Source organism: Cladosporium halotolerans, assembly GCF_011745625.1.
Source record: "Cladosporium halotolerans strain TM138-S3 chromosome Unknown Sca12, whole genome shotgun sequence".
Lineage (NCBI taxonomy): Eukaryota > Fungi > Ascomycota > Dothideomycetes > Cladosporiales > Cladosporiaceae > Cladosporium > Cladosporium halotolerans.
The window spans coordinates 165146-189339 of record NW_027191463.1 but is presented as its reverse complement, the minus strand read 5'-3'; the positions used below and the strand labels follow the sequence as shown (position 1 = coordinate 189339).

Genomic DNA, 24194 nt, shown 5'->3' with positions numbered 1-24194 from the left:
CTGAGGGCTTGTCCGCCTTTTCGCGAGGTAGCCGGAAGAGTTCCAGCGGATCCGAGGTGGTGCGTTCGACTGCGAGGGACTGGCCGGGTGCCAGAGTTGTTGTTGTGCTCTTGGCGGTGGTTATGGGGGAGGTTGAATGGGCTTTCGCGCGCAGAGCCGAAAGTGGGATGAGATGCCTGAGCCTGAGAGCCCCAGTTGCGCTGTGGAGCAGGGTGCGCTTGAACGTGATTGGACTTCACCACGGGGAAATCGAAGGCAGCTGAGCGTTTCCAGTGTCATTTTGAACGTCACGTTTCGACAATCATCATGAATCCAATGCAGGAAAGGATATGTGCAAAACAACATGATCGTGACTGATCCAATGTCGTGCGTTGATTACGTTAGCCGATACTGATCTGTGAAACAACAATCTAGGCGCATCTGGTATCACTCTATCGCAATGACAATTCCTTAGAACAGATCATCCATAATCCCCGTCAACTGCACCTGCGCCGCATCACCGTTCTCGTCCTCAGCATGCTGCGCGCGATCCTGACCAGCCATTTGGTTCCCGTTCATCCCATGCTGGCCGTACCCCTGCCCCTGACCCATTGCCTGCAGCCCTCCAGCGGCCTCAAACAAGCTCGTCAAGTCGTTCGCCATGCCTTCAGGACTACTACTATTTCCGAGAGGCACGGGCCAAGAACTCTGCTGGTTTTGTTCGCCGCCGTTGTACAGCTCGATTTCGTTCACGTTGTGGCCTGCGAGGCCGGCCATGGCGACGGCTGCGCTCCGGCTGGGATCGGAGTCGGACTTTGAGTTTGACTGAGATTGTGGTAAAGACGGTGGCAGAGACTGAGGCGTTGACAGCGTATTTGGCTGGTGATTTTGGTGGTGGTTTTGCGGCGGCTGGCTGTCCGCTTTGTTTGCGATCAAGCCAAGCTTTGGCGCGTATTCCTTGAGGTGGCGGATGGCGTTCCATAGCCTCTGACTGATTGGGCTGCCTTTGCTGAGGACGCGCACGAGATCGAGGGCCATGTAGAATTCCTCGCGGACGTTGTCGGCAAAAGTTGCTGGCGTGTGGCTGACGGCAAGAAACAGGACTGCCAGAGCTCCCGTCAAGAACGGGTTGAACAACGCCTGTTGCGTGTGATAAACATCTGATGTCTGGCTGACGTGGGTGAGCACGCGGATAGTATCCTTCGCCACGTCCACTGTCGTCTGCGCTTGTTCGCGATTCTGCATGATGCTAGTCGCTGAGTGTAGCACAGGTCGGTAGATGTGTATGCGCATCTGGTTTGCGCGCAGGTATAAGATGACGCGCAGACGGTAACCACCGCGAGAGGGAGCTGGCTCGCTCGAAGGTGGCTGAGAAGGATGCTCAAATTTGAGGGACGACGGGATGCTGCGATGCCAGTCGATGACTTGGTAATCGAGGTAAGCCATCTCAGGAACGTTCACGCTTCCACTGCCGTCGTTTGCAGCTGTTGGAGTCTTAGACACAGTACGCCAGACTCTGCTGCTGATCTCGCAGAATCGCGCCATCGCTGATAGGTAGCTCGATCGGTCGTCGGGTTTCGGTACTGACGGATCGACATCGGTATCCTGCAACGCAAACGGCATGCCCGTCCCAAAGCTGAATCTTCGGTCGAGGATGTAGACAGTCCAGAACATCATCTTGGCCTCGACTCGATCGTTTGGCTCGGACATCGCATCATAGGTCTCATGTCGGTGTAGACCTAGCTCGACACATCGTCTTGCTGCGTTGCCAATGTTGCGCCACGAGGCGACTTCATTGTCGCGGTGGAATTCATACATTGCCTGTTGAAGTCAGTGACAGTCCCGAGAAATAAGCGAAATCAGTGGAGCCTACCATCATTGCTAGAATTCGCACGGACTTCAAAGAAACAGGAGGATCCCCATTGAGTGCACTCTTAGCAGCCGCCTGCACGCCAGGACTTTCGAAAATCTTCCGAGCCAACTCGCTGACGCCTGATCCCTCCATCGTCAACGTGACTGCTATGATCAATTTCAGCACGATCGTCTCGTCGTCGTAAATAGCGTCTGCGCCAGGGAAGCCTTGCTGCATGAAGCCAGAGCGCCTGATCGCCTCGATGAACTGATACAGCCGCTCCGTGTGCGCGATGACCTTCTCTAAGTTGAGAATTGGATACATGAGATGAACCTCCTCTGCATACACTCGGCAAAGCCGAAGCGCTTCATCTTTCGAGACGCTGTATATCGGATCTTTCTCCTCATGCGTGTCTTGGATCAATTGGTTGTTGCGCTCCGCCGGCGTCGTTGTCTCTTGCGGTGCCCTATGGGTTGGCTCTGCTTCCACCTCGCCATTCCCGTCCATACTCTGAGGCGTGATACCCATAGTTTGAAGGCTATTCTTCGCGACGCCAAAGCTAAATTCCGAGCTGGTCGGTCCGCGATATGTAGGCTGCTGCGAGAAGCTGCGTTGCCGGGCATGAGATGGTGACATCGGGACTGGCGCACCTGGCGCGGCTTGCGGTAGGCCGAATGCATGGTTCTGCAGTGACGGGTCGATGGGCGTGTTCGACTGGGGAGGCGGTGGGGCAGGTTGCGGCTGTTGTTGGACCTGCTGGGTGACGGGAGGTGTTGGCTGGCCCAGGCTCCCACGCAGATTGTTCAGATTGTCATACAGCATGTTGACCTGCTCTTGAAGTGACGCGACGTGATTCGCCATATCCTTGTACTCCTGCGAGTCCTTGAAGCCAGTGCAGCAGTTCGGCGCATAGACGCACTCGAGGTTCAGGTTCCCACAGCGCTGGCACGGCGTCTGGCCATTGCACTTGATCTTGCGACGCTTGCATTCATTGCAGGCTAGCGAGATGTATCGCGAGCGCCGTGACTTCCCTCCAGGGCCTTGCGAGCCATCCTCGGCCTTCCTCTTGGTGCCGTGGGCGTCGCCCGGACTGTCGGCATACTGCGGATGCGACTGCTGGTGCTGCGGGTGTTGTTGGTGGTGCTGCTGGTGCTCCTGGCTATTGGCGAGCGAGGCGATCTGGACGATGCTGTGGTTGTCCATGGTCGCGAGGGAGTCTGGCGGGCTCACGTCTGGTTGGCGCACGCATTCCGCGATGGCACAGACAGGACGGAATCGCCAGCGAGGGCTTTCGCGCGTCCCAGCCAGCCAGTGAGCGGGGCCGTGCGCTAGAGGGAGGCGCCGCGTGCCGCCGCTTGGTGGTAGCCGCGGCAGATGGAGATCCCTGCCGGGGCTGCCCTCACTCCACGCCGGCCGATGTCATTGTTGTGTCGCGTGGGAGCTATAGTAGCACAGCATGATCGCGTCCACCGTGCGTCGAAGCCGTCTGCACATGTTCTCCCTTCGCCTCAATGATATTATAACTAGTCTTTACGGGAATTGCATGGTCAGAATTGCTAATGGAGGCCAATGGCCAGCATCTCACAGGCTGGAATAGCCCGAGGACCCGAAGTCGGCGGAGGTGATCGTCATAACTTATTCCCGGACCTAAACATACTTCCTCGACGTCCACGAGCTTTATTCAAATACCACAAGAATATCCTTAGACGATAGAATTGTCGAACCGCCTTCTCCTCCTGTCTCCTTGTTTCCCCTGTATTACCCAGTCATCATGGCCACGGTACGGCGCAGTCAGGCATTCTCTGCCGCCACGAGAATCACCGCAACTCGCACAACATCACGACCTTTCTCTTCGTTCAGAGCCCTGCAATCGTATGAGGACACCGTACAGAACCTGCGCATCGGCAAGCACACCCGTGTCATATATCAGGGATTCACTGGACGCGTCGCCACCGGCAACGCCAAAGACAGTTTAGAGTATGGCACCAACATCGTAGGCGGAGTTACGCCTGGTAAAGAGGGCGAGCATCTGGGTCTTCCACTTTTGCCAGACTTGAAAAAGGCCAAGGAGCAACTCAAGCCCGATGCTACTGCTGTGTTTGTCGCTGCTCCTCACTGTGGCAAAGCCATTGAGGATGCTATTGAGGCGGAGATTCCGTTGATCGTTGCTGTTGCGGAGCACATTCCTTTACATGACATTCTGAGAGTGAGTTTTGAACCTTTTGAGACCAACAAGTAGCAAACATTGACCGCGATTCGTCCAGGTATCGAGCATTCTCAAGACTCAGTCAAAATCTCGTCTGGTAGGCGCAAACGCACCTGGAATCATTGCACCTATAGGCAACTGCCGAATCGGATTCCAACCACTGCCTACATTCGCTCCTGGACATGTCGGTATTGCTGCAAAATCAGGCACTCTCTCATACGAGGCTGTCGCATCTGTCACACGAGCAGGGCTCGGTCAGAGCTTGTGCATCGGCATGGGCGGAGACATCGTTGCCGGAACCAACCTGGTAGATTCACTCAAGGTGTTCGAAGCGGACCCAGAGACAGAAGGCATAATCCTCATCGGGGAGCTTGGTGGCCGTGCAGAAATCGATGCTGCGGAGTGGATCAAAGACTACAAGAAGCGTGTAAAGAACCCGAAACCCATCGCTGCGATCTTGGGTGGCATCCACGCACCGTCAGGACGGATCATGGGTCACGCCGGTGCCTGGACGTCCAGAGGCGAGAAGGGCGCCACGGACAAGCTCAAGATTCTGGAAGACGTTGGTGTGACAATGGTCGACCACCCCGAGAAGTTCGGCCCGGTCATGAAATCGCTGCTCAGCCAATCCGGCAGAGACCCTAGCAAAATCATCCAAGACGCCGCCAACCAGAAACGCGGATACCACACATCCTCGCGCCGCCCACTGGCAGAAACCCAACGACGAGCCCGCGAAGCAGCCCAGCAAAAACGCACCCTCGTCCTCAAACCCGACCAAGGCCCCGACGTCCTCGCGCCCTACCTCTCCCCCATCGAAGGCCTCTCCATCACGCAAGACCCCGCGCCCAAAACCGGCTTCTACCTCTCCGTAACCGTCGACCGCACCGCGCGCGAACCCGCCCTCGCCACAGCCCCCACGACCGACCCAACCCAATTCCTCCACCGCCTCCACCGCTTCCCCTACCCCTACACAACCGGCCCCTCCCAATCCACCCTCAGCGCCGCAATCTCCCACGCCCAACTCGACGCCGCGCCCCCAGCAGCCCACGCCCAAACCACCGCGCTCCTCCTCGCCCTCTCAAAAATGTACACCGACAAAGAAGCGATCACCCTCGGCGCCTCCTTCTCCATCACCCCGGCGGGCAACCTCCTCCTGCACGCCCCGACCCTGCACCTCCAATTCGACGACAGCGCGCCCAAGTCCGCCAACCGCCAACAAGACCTCGTCGCGCTCCGGCGACCCGCGACCGAAGACCCCTCCGAAGTCGAAGCCGAGCGCGACGGCATCGTCCTCATCCGCCTCGACCCCTCGTCCCCGGCCGCCAACATCGGCACCCTCGTCAACGGCGCCGGGCTCGCGATGAACACCGTCGACGCGCTGCGCCTGCACGGCGGGCGCGCGGCCAACTTCCTCGACACGGGCGGCAAGGCGACGTCCGCGACGGTCAAGAAGTCCTTCGAGCTCATCCTGCGCGACGAGCGCGTGAAGGTGATTTTCGTGAACATCTTTGGGGGTTTGACGGATGGCGGGATGATCGCCGAGGGCGTGCTGCTGGCGTTCAAGGAGGTGGATATGCGCGGCGTGCCGGTTGTTGTGCGGATCAGGGGCACGAATGAGGAGGTGGGGCAGAGGATTATTGCGGAGAGCGGGCTGGGGCTGGAGGCGTTTGATGGGTTTGAGGAGGCGGCGGAGAGGGTTGTGGAGATTGCTAGGGAGAGGGCGTAGGTGGGTAGATAGACGATGGAAGGGTGGAAAGAAAAGATGGGTGGGTGTTTGTTAGACGTCTCCCCTCCCTTTGTGGGCGGGTTGTAGATATTGGAAGATCGTGTGGAAATTCGGCAGAAGCGTTCCTGTCCTTGTTTCACACTGGGGAGTTTTGGAGAAGCTGTAGCGGGAAGATCGACGAAGACGTGAGCGTCGTCCTGTCTCGATGATATGTGCGCACCACTCGTGATTACCATGCCTCCGGGCTCCACAACTGTTCGGTGTACTTCTCCACCTCACGCGGTAGAGCAAAAAAGCGTACATTCGAGATCCCCTCGCCCAGCCATCCGACCACTACCCCGAACATCGAATGAGATGAGGAGCGGGAAGGCAGAAGAGAAGCAATCAAAACTCTGATATCGAATTCGCTCTCACTGCTCCGATCCAACAACCTACTAACTCTAACTTTGCTCCTCATCCAAACCCCACCATCCATTATCCAACCCACCATTCGCAAAGGGCGGAGTAATACCTTAGCCTAGTAGGTAGCCTAAATCCTCGCTCCGGGGGTAATCATGCAACCCAACCCAACCCAATCCCATTCCACACGCCTTTTCACCCATCCGATTCCCATCGGAACAGAATCAACTGTCCGGAAAGAATTGAAAAAACCTTCCAGGAATCCAAGAAACCCCGGACCCTGGCGAGCCCAAAAAACGCCAACGCTGGGGGAAAAAAAAAAGAAAACAAATCCCCCCCTTCCCTCTCCCATCCCTACCCACCCGTCTTCCCCCCAACCATCCGCCTCAACGTCTCCTCCCCCTCCGAAATCATCCCCCTGATATCCTGCATGCCGTCCGTCTCGAGCGCCTGCATCAGCTCCTGCTGCTGGCCCTCCGTGAGGCCGTTGTTCCACGCGTTGCCGTCCAGGTCCCAGAACTGCTGCATGTATTGGTCTGCGTTTGGTTGAGCGTCGGGGTAGGGGTAGGTGGGGTAGAGGTTCTGTTGCTGCTGGTGGGGGAGGGGAGGGTAGAGGTGGTTTTGCTGCTGGTATTGGTCGTAGGGGTCCTGGGGCGGGTTTTGCGGCCAGGCGTAGTCGGGGACGAAGGGGGGGAGGTGGTTCCATTGGGCGGGGAGGTCGTAGGCGGGGAGGCCGTTGGTGGGGGCGGGGGGGTTGAAGGCGGCGGCGTTGTTGGTGGTGGTGGTGGTGTTGGCGAAGAACTGGTCTGCGCCGGGCTGGGATTGCTGCGGGATTGGGGGCGTGTGGTTGTTCATGGGAGGCGTTGCGCTGCTTTGGTAGGGCACTGGCGGGGGCTGCTCGATGCTGCGTCGGGATTGCTGGTTGATGTAGCCGAACGGAGGGGCCGCTTGTCGCTCGGGAGGCGTGGCGACGGAACTGCTAGCCACGGTCGCGGGGCTGGCGACGTTCGAGCCGGAGCTGTGGCTTGCGTCGTGTGATTGCACGGCGGGCGAGGCGGCGTCGGATGGAGTTGCGGCGGATATGGGAATGTCGCCATCCTTCTCGTAGATCTTCAGGATCGCGCCGATGAGGTTTTGGTACAGCTGCACGGCGGAAGCCACGCCGGGCCACCGTTCAGAAGCGAGCTGGATGGCGTCCATCGCGACGTTCATGTGGCCTTCGACTGTTTGACGAGAGTACTTCCGCCGTACTTCGACGTAGCTCAACGACCACAGCATCGTGTTCATGGCCATGAAGATGGCCTGCGTGAAGATCCAGGTGAGGTCCACATTCTTCTTAGCGATCTGGTCTCTCTGGATGTAGATGTTGAACTCGCAGGCTTCAAAGCATTTGAGTGCGGCTTGTAGCGTTGGCCGTGGAACTTGCGGCGAAGGGCGATAGAGGAAAGCCAGCATGGTGTTGTATCGCACAATGAACCATCGCTTGTCTAGCCCAGAACCTTCATCTTGATCAGGAGAAGAATCTCTCCAAGCAGACAGTTTCGCGTTCATCTGTTGAAACCAAGGGTCGCTGTCATCCTTCGGATCCGGTTGCTTAACCCTGTACAATTTCCGTCTGATCTCGAGCTGCAGCAGACGCATCTTGAAGAAGTGTATCGTAATCCACTTCTTCAATGTCGGTCTCGCAGCTGGATCGATTCCATTCCTGGTGATGAACTTATCTTCACAAGTCTCGAACCATCCAACATCGAAATGTTCCTGATCTGTGGCAAGAATCGAAGGGCGACCGAGAGCGTGCGATAGGCCAAACTCCATGACAATGATGCACCAGAACAATCGTCTCCGCATGTCGATTTCCAAAGGGTCTGCGCGACCGTCGTGAGGTCCACGTATGATTGTCTTCTCCTCATGCAATCCCAAAGCTTGGGCCAGACGAACAGCGATTCCCACCACGTAGTAGATTGCTGTCCTTGTTGGTGTGAGTAATGAGTATTCGGCCATTAGCGCGAAACATTGAAGCGTTCTAAGATCCATGGGTCGCACACAGGGCTCCAAGTATTGTAAGGCTGCGAGGTAGAAACTGTCTGCCAGTCCGGCGTATTGTGTATCCATCTTCTGCAGGCTGATTGAAATGACCATGCGCGTGACAAAATTCTGGTAAGGCGAGGCGTCGATGCCTTCGTTGTACACGGCCTCGATGTCCGCTTCAAGGGTAGGCTCGTGCAATGCTGGGTACATAGGTTGGACTTTGAGTATGTAAAGCCTGAGGAGGACATCCGTAAGACTTCTGTTGGGCAAGTCGGGCGCCGCGACATTACTGGTAATTGGGTAGACCTTGGACGTGGGTTTCGCCTGTTCTTGGTTGTACAATTCGTTGATCTGCTTTGCGCGCGCATCCGGTACGATCTCCTTGATGCTCTTGGCGTCGGTAAACTGCTTCGCCAACTGCATCACCAGCCTCGTAGTCGCGATCCCGCTGGACGGTCCCAGATACTTTGACTCCCGGGCGTCGTGCATTTGTACTGTCGCGGCGCGCATCATGGCTTCCGGGTCGTCGGCGCACTCTCCGCTCTCCTCTCGCTCCAGCTCCTCCTCCAACTCGCGGACCTTGTGTTGGAGGTAGATGACATAGTTTCGGTTCATAACCCGACCCTTGCTGGCGTCCCAGTACTCGCAGGCAGAGTTCGAGCGGTCGCAGGGGCCGCACTTGGGCAATGTAGGATCGCATCTCGTTTTACGCTAGAAAGCGTAAGCCTACATTCTCGTCTTGCGGACATGACAATAGCAATATACCTGTCTACATCTGGTGCACGCGGTGAGGGTATGTGCGACACTGGTGCTGGGCCCAGCGGCGTCGCTGGACCCCTCTCTCCTCAGGCTCGTCCGGGCGGTCATGGTTTGTGTGGGTTGGTTCGGCGAGGCCTGGAGTGCTGCCATGGTGGGCGACTAGGGCATCGGCGGCATACAGCCCACAGCGGCCTGACAAGGGCCCCGACCAGGGCCGCTCTCAGCTGTGGTGGGCGAAGGCGCGGCGGTGCGCAAGCGAGGAGCGCCTACAATGCGGCTGAAGGAGACTCAGGTGCCACAGGCCCGGCTATGGTGTGCGCGGTCAGGGCCAGACATGCGAAACGTGGGGTGGGGAGGTATGGGATGGGATGGGATGGATGGTGGGAGGTGAGAAGCGCATGGGCAGTATGGGAAAATGCGATTGCTGTGGGTGGATGGGATTGAAGGTGGGGCCGGGAGAGAATGAAACACGTGAGAGATAGAGCAGGCAAGTAGCGAGGCCTTACCGGTGTGCGAGGAGGGCGCGGGTGAGGTGCGCGAGGCCGCGAGCGGCAGCAGCAGCGCAGAGCAGCGCTGGCGTGTGGTGGCAGAGGGCAGTGGGCAAGGCCGTGGCGGCGGGCGTGGTGGCATGCGAGCGCGCGTGGGAGCGGCGCACAAGCAGCAGCGGCCGCCGACGCGCCGATGGGCCGGGCGGGGCTAGACCGCCGGGGGCACACCGGGGCGGAGCTTCAACCACGGGCGCGGACAGCAGGCGTGGAGTCTGCCCGGCGGCGGAGATGATCGAGGGCATTGGCAGTCGCAAGAGTGGTAATAATGAGCGCTCGACAGGCGCAGGGCCCGCATCGCCGTGTGATGGGCTGGCGAGGCTGGCAGGCGGGCGGATTAATTTCACCCAATGCTCGCCGAACGCCCCACCGGGTCAAGGCCCGGGAGCGGGAAGGCGAACGATCACTCGCCGCAAGGCCTACTTTGGCGATAGTCAGTTGAGGTGAGGTACCTTAGGCTCGCAGCCAGATGAGCCGGGTAGCGTGCCTCGCGGGCCTCGCGGGCCTCACATGCCCTGGCCGGCAAGCCTCGGTGCGCGCCCGTTTGCCCTCACGCAGCGTAGAGTTCGGCGGCACATCAGTCCGCCGGCCGGTCAGCCAGCCCACGCGCTGCTGTGCTGAAGATGCTGTAAGCCACGCCGGTGGGGAGACGGGCGGTAGTGCAGGTGCGAGATAATGTAGTAGACGCCTGTCAAGCACGGCAGCCTCAGGAGCTGCCCGCTCGAGCCGGCAGGCTCTGCTTGGGCGGCGGCGCAACGTTGGTGCAGGGCATGGTGCAGGGCGCCTGGGCGGGACGAGAGACGAGGGACGAGGGACGTTGCTCCTCCACCAAAGCTCCTGCCTCACTGCCTGAGTCTGCCGTGCCTACCTCAGGCTGCTCTACCTGCCTGTCGCATGCGCACCGCACAACCCTTGTCGGCCTTGCCACACCCATTGCCGCGGCCCACAACAGCAGCAGCATCGCCCTCACCACCCAACCCACCTCGTAGCACCTGCGCCGCCTCGCGTGCCACATCCCACCCCGTCTCCTCCACCGCTGCCCTCACACCCGCCTCTCCGCCGTGCTCGCCCAAGGCACTTCATTCCGCGACACACTTCGCCCTCGCCGCTACGTGACATTGGCCTGCTGCACGCTAGCCGCGCAGGCCCCCATCCTCAGCCATTCCTTCGGCCCAATATCTCGCCCGCCCTCCCACAGGGCTGAGGCTGAGCTGACCACTGTCCGGCAAGCAAGACCACAGGTGCGTGCCACTACCATGCCACCCCAGCACCCTCCCGCACCGTCGTCTAAGGCAGACGCCTTGCTGTCGCCGTTGCCGCTCGCTTGCCCCGTCGCTCTGCAGGTCGCTGGCTCGTGGACCTGGGGAGCTGAGAGCTGAGCGCTGAGACGATATGTCTCCGGCATCCCACCGTCCTTCTTACCGTTGTCGTCGTCTCTCCCACCGCGTCCACCTTGCTGCTCTGTCAGCTTACTCACGTGACTGCCGCTCACCATGTTGTCCGTAGACGACTTCGATGTTACAGACCTGATGCCGCTCGAGACACCGGTGCTGAAGGTCTCGCGGCCGGTCGCAGCCTGTTCACGATGCAGAACTGCGAAGATCAAGTGTGACGGCAAGCTACCGGTAAGCCCTCGAAAGATGTGTCTTCGCCGCGCTGTCAGGACCGATCACTAATCTCGCAACCCAGGCTTGCACATCCTGCGAGAGAAACGGCAGGGCGGACGAATGCACGAGTACCAACGATCAATTTGCTAGGGGTAAGGAGCGTAGCTATGTTTCGACGCTGGAGACTCGCATCGACAAACTTCAGGCCAAGCTGGAAGATGTGCGACGCAGAAAGCCGTCCGTCGTCTCTATGTCGGATGAGGATGCGGCTACTGTTGTTCCATCGAGAAGGCCTTCGCATGAACCACCACGACCTCTCGCAGACAATCCCACTCCGAATACCAGCAAAGCTCAACGTCGTGAGGAAGCTTCCGCAATTGACGAGCTTGTGTCCGGCTTTGGATTTCTCTCCGTTAACGCCACCGCCCGAGACTTTTACGGATTCACCACTGCTATGTCCTACGCACGTCTTATCCTTTCCGCATGCACCAAAGACCCTCTACCACAAGGAACGACTAAGGAGCTTCCGCCGTGGCACGTGGCTTCACAACTTGTGGAGTACTATTTCAATAACTTCTTCCAGCTGGTCCCAGTCTTCGACAAGGCGAGCTTCTACGCATCAGTTAACAATGTCTATCGTGGAGGCCCTGACCAAGCCGAGCCTATCGACCACTGGATGCTGCGAATGGTACTGGCCATTTCGAGTGCCACACTCTCCGAGCGAAGTGGTGACCAGCATTACCTTGAGGGCATAGGGCACGTGTGTGCTGCCCTGGAACACTCCGAGGCGGTTCTTCATCCCGGTGCTATATCTAGTGTACAAGCTCTGGTGCTACTTGTGGAATACGCCATGCTGGATCCGCATCACTTTGACTCCTGGAGCTTGATCGGTGCAGCTTCTCGGGCTATGATTGACCTGGGCCTTCATCAAGACCCTCCCAAGGGCACAGCAATGTCAAAGCACAAGCTGGAATTGCGACGCAGAGTTTTCTGGTGTGTCTACTGCTTCGATCGGTCGACCTCTCTTGTGCAGACGCGCGCGTTCTCTTTCTCGGACAACAGTGCCAAAGTCAAAGTACCTTTCGCCCGAACGCCGTGTTCCCAGCCCCAGTCGCCGGATCCCAGAGAACTTCAAGCTAGGGGCTGGTTGCAGTCTAACCAACATGCAATGGATCTCCTCGCTTTACGCCGGCTGCAATCCAAGTGGTACTCTGATCTTTTCCAGTCTGGCAGAACCGCATGGGATGAGCCATACCCATACATCTGGGACGCATGCGACCAGATGAAGACTTGGTTCGAGAACGTGTCACAATCCACGCCGCCGAATATGCTCTTGTTCTTCGAGCTAGATCTCCTCTACTCCTATGTCTATGTTCTATCGCCGTCACCTCGAGTACCGATCATCAACCCTTATGCTCAGACCTTGATCTTCGAATACTGCATCCGCTTCGCAAGAGTAATGCTACAAAGAATCACCGACAAAAATTGCACTGCACCGACCACTTTTTACGATGCCATGAGAGTGTACATGACAGGCCGCCAGTTCCTTGATGTGTTGCAGCAGAACATGCAAGGATTACTGAACGGCGTAGTAGCCCAGCGACCAGAAGTCAAGGCGTTGACGAGACCACCACCTCCGCTCCCGCTGGTCAACCTCCCACCAGGTGATACCCCTCAGCACTTCAATACGATGAGAAGCATCCATTGCATCAAGAACATCTCAGAATGTCTGACCCAATTTGGTGTCCGATGGGGTTACATGAGGTAAGTAAATGCCCTCAAATCGCAAGGTCACATTGACTGACTGCTCTCTAGCTGGAGCCAGCGTTATCAGAACGAGACTTCTGAAATACTTGACGATCTGAATGGACGCCTTCGAGAGTTGGAAGTCATTGCCGGAACAAGACGGCCAAGCATGTGGCATCATTCCAACTCAACGGGCTCGATTGGTAGCAACAACAGCAGCAACGCTTTCGGCTCGCCGCACAACAGTGCTCAAGGACAGCCACTCTATCAAGTTACTCAACCCGGCCAAGCGTTTGCGCCAGCGCCGGCAGGACCCAACTACGGAGAAGCAGGTCCATCTCAGCACTACAGCTCACCACCGAGCCAGCAGCAATACTATCGACGAGGCTCGACTATGCCGCAGAGCTACGCCGTGCAGCCTCCTGCTCTACAGCAGACCGCCCCTCAGCAGTTCAATTTCAATGATCCTTCTATGGCCATGCAACACTCAGGCTTCAACATCAACCCGCACTCGCAATTCGGTGCATGGGGTGGATACAACGGGCCTTCGGTCCCCGACACACTGGACGAAGAGAATGCCGTACCGCCTACCTCCGCCCCTTGAAGCTTGATGTTGTGAGGAGCTTGCGCTAAACGAAACGCTTCTGTTGCAGGTACCGCCCACGGCCATGCAGATGCTTGCCAATGCCCCGGGTTTTGAACCTGCCTCGCAACAGGCTGCCGCTGATCCTACCTCCAACGTCGCTGCTCAAGACCAGCGACGGCCTTCTATGCAGGACGCTGCTGACGCGATGATGTGGGATACCTTCCATCTCCCTGGCCCGACTGAGCCAGTCATGCTACCACCACAGCCGTCTCGCCACGCCTCACTTGGGCAGCCACTGCAACTCATTGATTCCAATCAATACGCCCCCTACATCGGCAAAGGCAAAGGCAGAGCAAGAGACTTAGAAACAAACCAACGGCCGCCCCAACCAAATCCTCTCTTCAACATGCAACCTGATATTCCGCTCCACCAACACCCCAACCCAGCCGCCTCACAACCCCTCCCTCTCCCCGGCCCCCTATACAACACCATGCCCGCCCCCGACCAAAACCCCTCCACCTTCGACTTCAACCACGCCTCCATCGACCCCGCCGCCTGGCTGCCCCTCTCCCTCGCCGACTTCCAACACCAACCAGCCACAATGAACCCCGCCTCCGACCCTTTCCACTGCGCAAACCTCCAAGCCCACCCGCACGCCCACCCGCCCCCTTACCAACCCCCAACCACGCAAATGTCCATCTCAACGCCCCTCCACGAACCTTTCCTCCCGCCCCCGGGCTTCCCGCAGGCGCCGCACAGCCCGGGCTGGGCGTTTTTCCCGGGCTCCGCGGGCCAGCAGGCTCTTTCGGGCTACTCGTTTCGCCCTGGGCGGGGGTTCGTTTGTAGGGTTTGTGGGTTTGCGATGCGGCAGCCGGGGATTCATCGTGCCGCTGGCGGAGGAGATGGTGGTGGGGGGAGTGGAGGGAGTGGGGGTTGGTGCTGGGCTGATGGGCCGGGGATGAGGGAGGAGGTTGGGGCGGAGGCGGGGAGGAGGGGGAGGTTTATCTGAGGTTGGATGGGGAGCGGAGGGGGGCGGGAGGAGAGGGTTGGGAGGGACATTCTTGATGGGGTTTATTGGTTCTGGGGAGTTTGCAGATAGCGAGAGAGAGAAAGAGGAAGAGAGAGCGGATAGGACAGCGTATTATGCTTGTGGTAGAATTGATGGTCCAATCTTTTTTGAGTTCCTTCGGTTAAGAGAATTGGCGCGATCCTTTACAAATACTATTGTCCTTCGTGCGCACCCAGCAAGCGAGAGATGACGCACGGTTGGTTCGCGTCGGCCGAAGAAGCAGCTTGCGGTTTGTCTCGCGCTCTCCCAATGCCCGCCTCCCAAAACATGGAGGATTGCGCGCGAAGGCGGAGGCTTTTGCCGAAGCCGACGCACAATGTCATGCCGAGAGGGGCAAACTGCACGCGGTGGAAGCCAAGCCTGGCCGCTTGCGACCCCCGTCTCTCTACCTTGTTTGCTTATAGAGTCTGTTGGTTTCTCCTTTCCAGCCTATCCTTTGTGCACCTTTGGCAATCAATGTACAGGCACGACTCAAGCCCTATCCTCTCTCACAACGCATCCCCAATACAAAGGGCACTCGAGGATCTTAACGCGAAGCGGTTCGTCGCGCACCGCTAATGCCTGCAAAGCGGGTACCTCATGTAGCATCCTAGCCAGAATAATACACGAGGTGTCGTCCGCACTTGGCACATGTGCCGCCTGCCGCCAACCGACACAACCCTAACCCCGTGGGATTCGGTGGCTTCAGCCTCCCCGCCCTGCGAGGCTGTCTCCCGGGCTGTCAGGAACCTCACTTGCCGAGCTGATCGGGACGAGCTCCTTCATGAAGCCACCACCTTCCGATCCAGCTCGCAGATCACTGATTCGAACATGATATTGTGCGGTTAGGAAGAGTCCTGACGCTGCAAGACTGGATCGTTCTTGCGCCGACCGCGGGCCATTCTGAGCCGGAAGAGCACCACCCGCACGCAGACACTGGTGCGCTGGGCTTCGTACTACATTCGTCCGAAGGCTTTGTTCGATCGGCAGTACACGGCAATGATCTGCTCGGGATCCGACGCGATGTGAATCTCCAAGATCTTGGGACACGTAAGTCCAAGATTTGGAAGCATTTCGAGGTCCCACCCCCATGCGAATTGGACATTTGGTTCTGGGGCCCCGCCTGGAGAGCACGGTTGTGGGATCAACAATGCGGAGACGCTTGGCCTTGGAGGGCGGGTCTTGAGGGGAAGCGGCATGGTTGCATAGGCTATTCTCTTTGTCCGAGTCTTCTAGCCGCGGGCTTGAGGTCTCTGAGTTGGCCAAGTGAGTGAAGTCGCATGCGAACTAGAGCGACCAGCCTCAGACTATTGGTCACTGCCTGTGAGCGTGCCTGACTGGGTTTCCGTGGAACTACTGGCCCACGGAAAGTTATCAACATGCCACACGCAAATGGGAACGTCCTCTGGAATTACCAAGTGCAATATAAAGTCGTCTTCTTCGGTATGTCACCTGGCAACGAAGGAACAGGTCGCCCTCGACTTTTCAGTTCAATCCGCCACACGCAGCCACTGCATTGCTCAACAATATGGTCGGCAGCGATAAGGTCACCCCGCAAGATGTCGAAGACAACAACCCACCTGCAAGAATGTCCGCAGAGACTCCCGCGCAGAACCTGAAAGACAATACAGACGCCGTCGCCGATGCGGAAGTCTTCGAAAAGCAAGCCGACTTCGTCCCGTCGCCTGAAGATCAGATTGACGCCCTGGGGATTCCCGAATGGCGTGCTTTGGAGAAGAAGATCGTCAGACGCCTTGACATGACACTCATGCCCTGCCTGTGGTCTTTGTACCTTTTCAATTATCTGGATCGCGCATCTATTGCGCAAGCTCGGCTCAACACCTTCGAAGAAGACTTGGGTCTGGAGGACGATCACTTCCAGACTGCGGTTATGATCTTGTCCCTGGGGTATGTTGATTGACGTCTGTCATCGTCGGTGATGCTAACGGAGTTCGCATCACAGCTACGTTCTCGGTCAAATCCCCTCCAACATGATCATTGGATATCTCCGACCTAGTCTTTACCTTTGCCTCATGGCGATCGTCTGGTCGGGCGTGTCAGTGTCCATGTGCGGGACGACAAACTTCACGGGCCTCGTCCTTGTGCGATTCTTTTTGGGTGTCGTTGAAGCCCCTCTTTTGCCAGGTGCAGTCTACCTGATGAGTTGCTGGTACACACGCAAAGAAATGGCGATGCGCGTTGCTATTCTCTTCACTGGTCAGACGCTGGCTTACTGCACGGCAGGGCTGATCGCCGCCGCAGTCTTCGGCACACTTGATCAGGTGAGTATCTTGCCTTGGAGAGTCCAAGAGCCCCGCGACACAGCTTCCCAATACTAACGGCATGGCTCAGAGTTACGGCATCGCCGGCTGGAAATGGCTATTCATCGTCCTCGCCGTCTGCGGCACGGGACTGGCCCTCATCTCCCTCTTCCTCCTCCCAGACTACCCACACTCCCAATCCGGTAGCGCAATGTGGACGATGACCTCCGACATGCGGCGCATCGCCTCCGCCCGCATCGTCGCAGACCGCGTCTCGACCTCCGCCGCCACAACCGGCGTCTGGGCAGGCCTCAAGATGGCCCTCTTCGACTGGAAGATGGTGCTGCTGGTCACGCTCAACATCGGCATCTCCGCCGCCTACGGCTTCAGCAACTTCTTCCCGTCCATCGTGCGCGGCTTCGGCTACAGCGACGTCGTCAGCCTGCTGCTCACCTGCCCGCCGTACATCTTCGCCGCGCTCGGCTCGCTGCTCAACGCCTGGCACTCCGACCGCACCGGCGAGCGCGGGTACCACTTCGCGGGCCCGATCGCCGTCGGCTGCGCGGGCTACGTCGTCTGCCTCGCGACGCTGGACGGCGGCGCCCGCTACGGCGCCGCCTTCGTCTACGTCGGCGGCATGTACACCGCCAACCCGCTCATCAGCACCTGGGTGTCGAGCACGATGGGCCGCACGCCGGAGAACCGCGCCGTCTCCGTCGCGCTGTGCAACGTGCTGGGCCAGGTGGGCAACGTGATCGCGCCGTACTTCTTTCGCGACAGGGACGAGCCGCGGTACCAGCTGGCGTTTATCTTGATGATGGTGTGTGCGGCTGTTGCGGTGACGGCGGCGTTGACGCTGAAGTTTCATATGAAGCGGCTGAATAGGAGGCTTTATGAAAAGGCGCTTCTGGAGGGGACGGTCTATCAGCCGTATGTCACGTAGGTGAGCGAGAGGTAATGAGGAGGCGGGGAGAATGGAGTTAGATGGTGGATCGTCAAATATCGCGCTAAACAGGATACGATGCTGCATGGGCACCAGCAAGTCAGCTCAATCCAAATGAAGCAGTCACTGCTGCAATCCAAAACAATTCCTGACTTGGAGTGAAAGTAATAATCCGTGAGAAGCAATGTAAAGTTCCTGACTCCAACACGTCGCCAACTGTTCAACGATCAGATGCAACAGAATAGCCACACACGAAGATACTTTGAATTCCAGGCTTTTTCAATCAGTCCATAGTTTACAAAACCTGTAGACTACGAACAGTCATGCGAACGGCGCGATTGACCTAGCGACGAACTCTTCGAGTAAAATTCTAGGGCATTCAATAGGGTTAGGGTTAGGGTAGTCATAAAGGAGGTCGATTGACGTCTTGAAAACGGCCTGCTATATAGCAGGATAAGGTGAAGTCTGCCTGACTGGTTTCCTCAATGTTCTTACCATTAGGTGAAGAGCAGCAAGCTGGACTTCGAAGTTGAAGTGGAAGCTGAAGCGTTGCGCTCAGACTCGCGAGCAGTGCCCGGTGACAAATTCACCTGATACCATCGAAAACAGTCTTGCTGCGTCGCCAAACCGCTAGCGTCATCAGCCTTTGGCCGACCATCATTCCGACGCAGGGCTCATCTACATGGCAAAGGTGCCCAGCTCACATGGAAATCACGGCCGGCTTGCATGTGCCGTCGGCCGCGCCAGATCGCGATGAGATAAGCCTTAGCTACGACAAATAAAGCTTTCCGTGGGCGTCTTCGAAACACTCCGGGTGGGCGCATGGCATCTTTGTTCCGAGAACAGTAATCTCGCGAAACGGGCTAATCCCAAAGTTCGCAGCGCATGTCTGCTTCCCGCGCGTCTATGACGATCGTCTACATCAAGCGGCTGATGAGTCGGGGTCAAGCCCGAGATCGTATTTATCACGATAGTGAGTGGGAAATCGCAGTCATGCCTGTGCGAGCGCAGACCATTGATGTAAGGTGTCTGACGGAAAAATGCAGCTACCACTCTAGGTTCGTCATTGTGTATTACTCAACACATGGAAGACTGTCAGCCGTTAAGACTGTTTGTGTTGATCAACGTGGTCGCGGTTTCCAAACTGCCTTGGCCCACAGATAATATGGGGCTTGTCACACACTACCACCGACAGCACGGACACGACGGGACACTACTGCATCACCGTAGATCCTGCCGTGCGTCCATCTAGTCGATCGGGGTTCGGTCCCGATAGACCAGGCAAAGATCCGCTGGTTCGATGTAGTCGTCACCTTCGGCAGGCGCATTCCGTTGGCCGTTTTGGATGGGCGGGAAACGGTGTGAGAAACAAGATTGGTATTCCAGATCATACTGGTCTTGAAAGATATCAATCTACTCATTGCTCATGCGTCTTACGAAAGCTCTCACGGGCGACTGGATCACAGACCCTCGTCCATTGGACTGCCGACATACAGTTACTACTGACAGAAGCTTAGGGCTCAAGTCTGAAACTCCGAATATGGATCGTGGAGGCCCTATCTATCGTCACAGCCGTGTTGGTCGATGCGCTTGATTAGCACACGGAGATCCATCTTTACCTGCGCTAGCTTCAACGATCAATCAATTGCCCGAGAGTATGTATTTAGCGACGATCCTGCCTTGTTTTCTTTGCCACGCAGCTTCTTGAAGAAACCGTTCATTACCACAAACTGTATTCGCGGTGCATTCTTGCTCCTTCTCAGTCGTTCCAGCACTGAGATGCCCGCGTTCACAAAGCTTGCAACTGCGGCACTCGCAGAGCGAGGACTGCTGTCTGGGCTCGACAACACCCTCAAGGATGTTACGTCTGGACTGAACGATGGTATAGTCCCTTGCTCGCACAAGAATCTGTTTTCTTTTGCAGACTAACAGTGAACATAGGCCTCTCGAAACTTAATCTATCGCCATTGGGCACAAATAGCGCGAAACTCCTTCCGTCATTCTTGAAGGATAACCCGCTGCCCAATGGCTTTCCTTGGAGCGACAGAACCTCGAAGAACACAAACTACTATGACATGGATGCAATCCCCAACACTGGAGTGACGAGACATTACGATTGGACTGTTTCGTCGGCACCATGTGCTCCTGATGGCGTTACCATCGACTGTGTGCTTGTCAACGGCCAGTTCCCTGGTCCTACTATCGAGGTACGGCAAAGTAATTGGCACATTTCGGTGGCAACGATGCTGATCAAGAGTAGGCGAACTGGGGAGATTGGATTGAAGTGAAGCTCAGGAACAACCTCACGGATCTCGAAGAGGGCACATCGATTCATTGGCATGGTTTCCTTCAGAAGAACACACAGTACATGGACGGCGTTCCTGGATACGGACAATGCCCCATTGCGCCAGAGGGCGAGTTCACCTACCGCTTCCGCGCGTCGCTGTATGGCTCGACTTGGTACCACTCCCACTACTCGGCTCAATATGGTAGTGGAATGGTTGGCCCCATTGTTGTATACGGACCCAAGAACATGGATTATGATGTCGACCTTGGCCCTGTGATGGTCATGGACTGGTACCACCAGAACTACAAAGACCAGATTGACGGACTTTTCCAGCCTATCCCCAACGCCATCGTCCCCAGGGCTGACTCGAACACGATCAACGGCAAGGGAACCTACTCCTGCGACGACACTGACCTCCCCTGTGAGGAAGACCCGTTGATGTCGACATTCAACTTCACCTCTGGCCAGACTCATCGCCTTCGCTTGATCAACCCGTCGTCTGTCGCTGTCCAGAAGATCACCATCGACAACCACAAGTTCAGTGTCATTGCTAATGACTTCGTCGAGATCGAGCCGTACGAGACGGATGTCATCACTCTCGGTGTTGGACAGCGCAGCGATGTCGTCGTTAAAGCTACTGGCGACTCGACTGATGCCGTCTACATGCGCGCGTACAGGCCAGCCGACTGCGCTTTGAGCAATGGCAACGAGGAAGTCTTAGCCGCAATCTACTACGAGGACGCGGATCGATCTGAGCTTCCAGTCTCGTCTGCCGGACCCAACGCCTACAACAACGACTGTAGCAACGACGACCTCAGCTTGACAAAGCCCTACTACCCCATGAAGGCCGAGGACCCTAGCGTGACCGAGATACTGCCTATCGAGCTGCGATCGAACGGCACTCACCTCGTCTGGTACCAGGCCAACCGCACCTTCCGCGTCAACTACAACGACCCGATCCTCCTCCGCGCCAACCAGGGCGACAACGACTACCCCGAGATCGAGAACGTGCACAACTACGGCACCAACAAGACCCTGCGCTTCATCATCGAGAACCCCGGTAACCAGTACCACCCCATGCACATGCACGGGCACAACATCCAGGTCCTGGCCCAGGGCCCCTGCACCAACAACGACACCATCTTCGGCGGCAACCAGACCAGCAACCTCACCAGCAACATCAACGGCTTCAACAAGCGCGACATCGGCTCTTGGCCCGGCATGGCCGGCGAGACGATGGACAACTACGGCTCCTGCTGGGACGGCACCATCACCAACCCGGAGAACCCGCAGCGTCGCGACGTGCAGAACGTGGCGCCGGGTTCGTTCATCGTCCTCCAGTGGACGCAGGACAACCCTGGTGTTTGGGTAAGTTTTGCAACCTCTTTCACACCTAGACCATTACTGACTCTTCCGCAGCCTCTCCACTGCCACATCGCATGGCACCTGAGCGCCGGCTTCGTCTGGACCGTCCTGGAGAACCCCGACGCGCTGGAGAACGAGATGAAGATCCCGGATATCATGCAGCAGACCTGCGACGACTGGGACGCGTGGTCGAACCGTAATGTTGTCGACCAGATCGACGATGGGCTCTAGTGAGCCTGTCTGATGGCGCATTTCGTAGTCAATTTCGTAAACATCATTTCTCATAGATCAAAAGTTGTATTCTATTCTACTTCTTAGAACTATTTCTGTCGAGGCGACATTCTTCGATTTTCGTACCATCTCGTTGTAGTTTCTCATCCCTGGTGGCGAGGTCTGATGACTGGGAGAGAAGCCTTTCTCCGGCGCCCCTAAGAGCCTGCAAGATCGGCTCCAGGAACACATCTCGACTAGGAGTTTGCTCGTCGTCGATTAAGGCATGTATCAGCGTCAAAGGCTCAATTGCAAAGTAATTGCCTCTCTTATTGGCAGACTCAACTACCACCAGCCTCAGAGTCTCTCTTGCGAAGATGGCAGGCATCTGCTTTGCGCAAAGCTCTCAAAAAGTCGAGTTTCCGTGCGAGAAAACAAAAGATGCGCCCTCGGGGAATTGAACCCCGCTCTGCCGCTATCAAACAGGGGTTTGGAAGGCGGCAATCATAGCCACTAGACCAAGAGCGCTTTGTAATTGGCTTGTTCTTGAATGAGTGGCAAAAACACAAATAATATAATACATTAACAATCCTCAGGCTTCAGATGAAAGTTCTCGACACGCACCTGCGAACAAATACAGCCAACTCAAGCAATGTAGAGAGCAAACAGAACTACCAATTGCAGAACCGCTCAAGCCAGCCGCTACCGGGTCGGAAAATTAGTCATATTAGGATTCTTAAGGTGTACAGGATTAGAATTGTCCATGCCCCAATACAGTATCCGACCCTGGTTTCACTCTTGAGGGGATGAGGCATAAGGTCCTTGGCAGGCCATTGCACTTGCGCATACACGTTCCCCTCATGCATGGGCCCTTGTTGACATACCAAGACTCTCGGTGCATCTCGAACCGGCTACCGCGATTGATTCTTCCATCGCGTCATGGGTACAGGCGTAGGCGTTCGAGGTGAGGGGAAGGGGCGATGGTACAAAGACCAGCCATTGGTCTTCGAGACCGCGAAGGCGCCTTGAGCTCGCTCATCCTTGGACTCATGATTGCGCAGATGCTACACTCTCTTGTCAAAGTTGGCACTCTATGCAGCCTCATCCTGCCATTGGTGACAGCCCAGGCAGGCGGCTCTACCAGACAGCTGCTGACGAACGTCACCGTCTTCGACCCACCGGAGAACTACACAGTCCCTCGCACTCTATATGCCCGTGTCAGAAAACTTGACTGTGACGGCAGTAGCACACTCCTAGCCACATGGGAGAACTACCTGCCAACGGAGAATAACACGGCGCCTTGCCCGGACAATTGCCCTCTGAATCCGTACATTCCTATTTGGGAGTCGACCGATTTGGGCGAGACGTGGTCGGAGAGATCGCGAGTGTATGATGCCCAAAATGGCTGGGGGCTTCGCTATCAGCCTGATCTCTATGAGATGACCGAGGATATTGGGAGCTATCCTGCTGGAACACTCCTCGTGGCAGCCAACAGTATTCCGGCTGATCTGAGGGAAACTAAGATTGATGTCTATGCTTCTACTGACAAAGGGTAAGTCTTCGCTTAGCCTCGACTTCAGAATGATTCGTCAATAACCAGCTTCTTCTAGCTACACCTGGGAATTTGTCTCCTCTGTGGCCCGAGGCGGCGTCGCCCTCCCAGAGAACCAGTACGAACCAGTCTGGGAGCCCTTCATGCTCACCTACAACGGCGAACTCATCCTCTACTACTCCGACCAGCGCGACCCCAACAACACCCTCGGGCAGAAAATGGTGCACCAGACCACAACAGACCTCTAACCTGGGGCCCGATCGTCGACGACATCGTCTACGCAAACGCCACCTGGCGCCCCGGCATGCCCACCGTCAGCGAGCTGCCCTTCGGCAACTGGATCATGACCTTCGAATTCTACGGCGCCGAAGAGGCAGACTTCGCAGTCTACTATCGCATCTCGCGCGACCCGCGCACGTTCGGCTCCAAACCCGACCATGCTCTCGTCGCAACTGACGGAACGATTACAGTCGGTTCGCCGTACAATGTCTGGACGCCGGCTGGCGGGCCTCTGGGCACGATCGTGGTTTCCGACGGCAATAACAGGGAGCTGTTCCTAAATCACAATCTTGGTGCCGGCGCCTGGACGGTGCTGGAGACGCCGGCGGGCGCGAGCTATACGCGGGCGTTGATGGTTATGCCGGACGACCCGGCGACTATCATGATCATCGGAGGTGGCCGGTTGGGCGGCGCGGATAATAGTGTGCAGGTCACGACTGTTGATATCGAGCCGAAGATGCCGACGCTGGGGCAGTGTAGTGCTGGTGGAGGGGGGAATGGTACGGAATATGGACGTCGCCGATGAGCCCAGAGTGATGCAGGATTGATAAGTGATATTGCTACCGGTCGTTCTTAGGGCATACTTTACAGTATCTCAACTAGTACTCTTCAGTGGCATTAAGCCGTGAATCAACGCTGGCTCACAAAGTAGCAGCACGCAGCCACCGTTGTCCATAGAGATCGTGAAGCCACAGTCTTGGAAAACCATGATGGATTCCTCTAGGCTCTCAAAGTCCCTTGGGTTAGCAAAGATCAGAAACGCAGCCTTCTTCAACCAAGAGCCGCCCAGCACTCCGGATGATCAACGGTCCAAAC

General features: G+C 57.0%; 8 protein-coding genes across 8 annotated transcripts; 6 read left to right on the top strand and 2 right to left on the bottom strand.

The window, feature by feature from the left end:
* Positions 1-450: 450 nt before the first annotated feature.
* On the bottom strand, positions 451-3034 carry WHR41_04053 (uncharacterized protein; the record flags this gene model as incomplete). The annotated part of the gene is made up of 2 exons (XM_069372659.1): positions 451-1800; positions 1853-3034. 2 exons carry the CDS (start codon positions 3032-3034, stop codon positions 451-453), a joined length of 2532 nt encoding a protein of 843 aa, XP_069230065.1.
* Positions 3035-3321: 287 nt separating this feature from the next.
* Positions 3322-6195, top strand: WHR41_04052 (uncharacterized protein). The gene is made up of 2 exons (XM_069372658.1): positions 3322-4037; positions 4096-6195. Exons 1-2 carry the CDS (start codon positions 3603-3605, stop codon positions 5761-5763), a joined length of 2103 nt encoding a protein of 700 aa, XP_069229982.1. The 5' UTR covers positions 3322-3602; the 3' UTR covers positions 5764-6195.
* Positions 6196-6516: 321 nt separating this feature from the next.
* On the bottom strand, positions 6517-9432 carry WHR41_04051 (uncharacterized protein; the record flags this gene model as incomplete). The annotated part of the gene is made up of 2 exons (XM_069372657.1): positions 8956-9432; positions 6517-8901 (listed from the first exon to the last, which is right to left on the bottom strand). The coding sequence occupies exons 1-2, from the start codon at positions 9097-9099 to the stop codon at positions 6517-6519; spliced, it is 2529 nt and encodes an 842-aa protein (XP_069230063.1). The 5' UTR covers positions 9100-9432.
* A 1555-nt stretch (positions 9433-10987) lies between these two features.
* Positions 10988-13909, top strand: WHR41_04050 (uncharacterized protein; the record flags this gene model as incomplete). Its single annotated transcript, XM_069372656.1, has 3 exons — positions 10988-11119; positions 11184-12865; positions 12917-13909. 3 exons carry the CDS (start codon positions 10988-10990, stop codon positions 13449-13451), a joined length of 2349 nt encoding a protein of 782 aa, XP_069230064.1. The 3' UTR covers positions 13452-13909.
* A 1925-nt stretch (positions 13910-15834) lies between these two features.
* On the top strand, positions 15835-17685 carry WHR41_04049 (uncharacterized protein; the record flags this gene model as incomplete). The annotated part of the gene is made up of 3 exons (XM_069372655.1): positions 15835-16389; positions 16445-16763; positions 16834-17685. Exons 1-3 carry the CDS (start codon positions 16010-16012, stop codon positions 17683-17685), a joined length of 1551 nt encoding a protein of 516 aa, XP_069229961.1. The 5' UTR covers positions 15835-16009.
* A 1779-nt stretch (positions 17686-19464) lies between these two features.
* On the top strand, positions 19465-21568 carry WHR41_04048 (uncharacterized protein; the record flags this gene model as incomplete). Its single annotated transcript, XM_069372654.1, has 4 exons — positions 19465-19567; positions 19627-19892; positions 19946-21340; positions 21392-21568. 4 exons carry the CDS (start codon positions 19465-19467, stop codon positions 21566-21568), a joined length of 1941 nt encoding a protein of 646 aa, XP_069229960.1.
* Positions 21569-22596: 1028 nt separating this feature from the next.
* WHR41_04047 (uncharacterized protein) lies at positions 22597-23347 on the top strand (the record flags this gene model as incomplete). The annotated part of the gene is made up of 2 exons (XM_069372653.1): positions 22597-23099; positions 23158-23347. The coding sequence occupies 2 exons, from the start codon at positions 22597-22599 to the stop codon at positions 23345-23347; spliced, it is 693 nt and encodes a 230-aa protein (XP_069229985.1).
* Positions 23348-23403: 56 nt separating this feature from the next.
* On the top strand, positions 23404-23904 carry WHR41_04046 (uncharacterized protein; the record flags this gene model as incomplete). Its single annotated transcript, XM_069372652.1, has 1 exon — positions 23404-23904. One exon carries the CDS (start codon positions 23404-23406, stop codon positions 23902-23904), a length of 501 nt encoding a protein of 166 aa, XP_069229984.1.
* Positions 23905-24194: the final 290 nt, after the last annotated feature.

Excerpts from the sequence above, each read along its gene's own strand:
- WHR41_04052 (XM_069372658.1), top strand. The coding sequence starts at position 3,603 with ATGGCCACGGTACGGCGCAGTCAGGCATTCTCTGCCGCCACGAGAATC. Across the intron at positions 4,038-4,095 it reads CTTTACATGACATTCTGAGA|GTATCGAGCATTCTCAAGAC; the intron begins GTGAGTTTTGAA and ends CGATTCGTCCAG.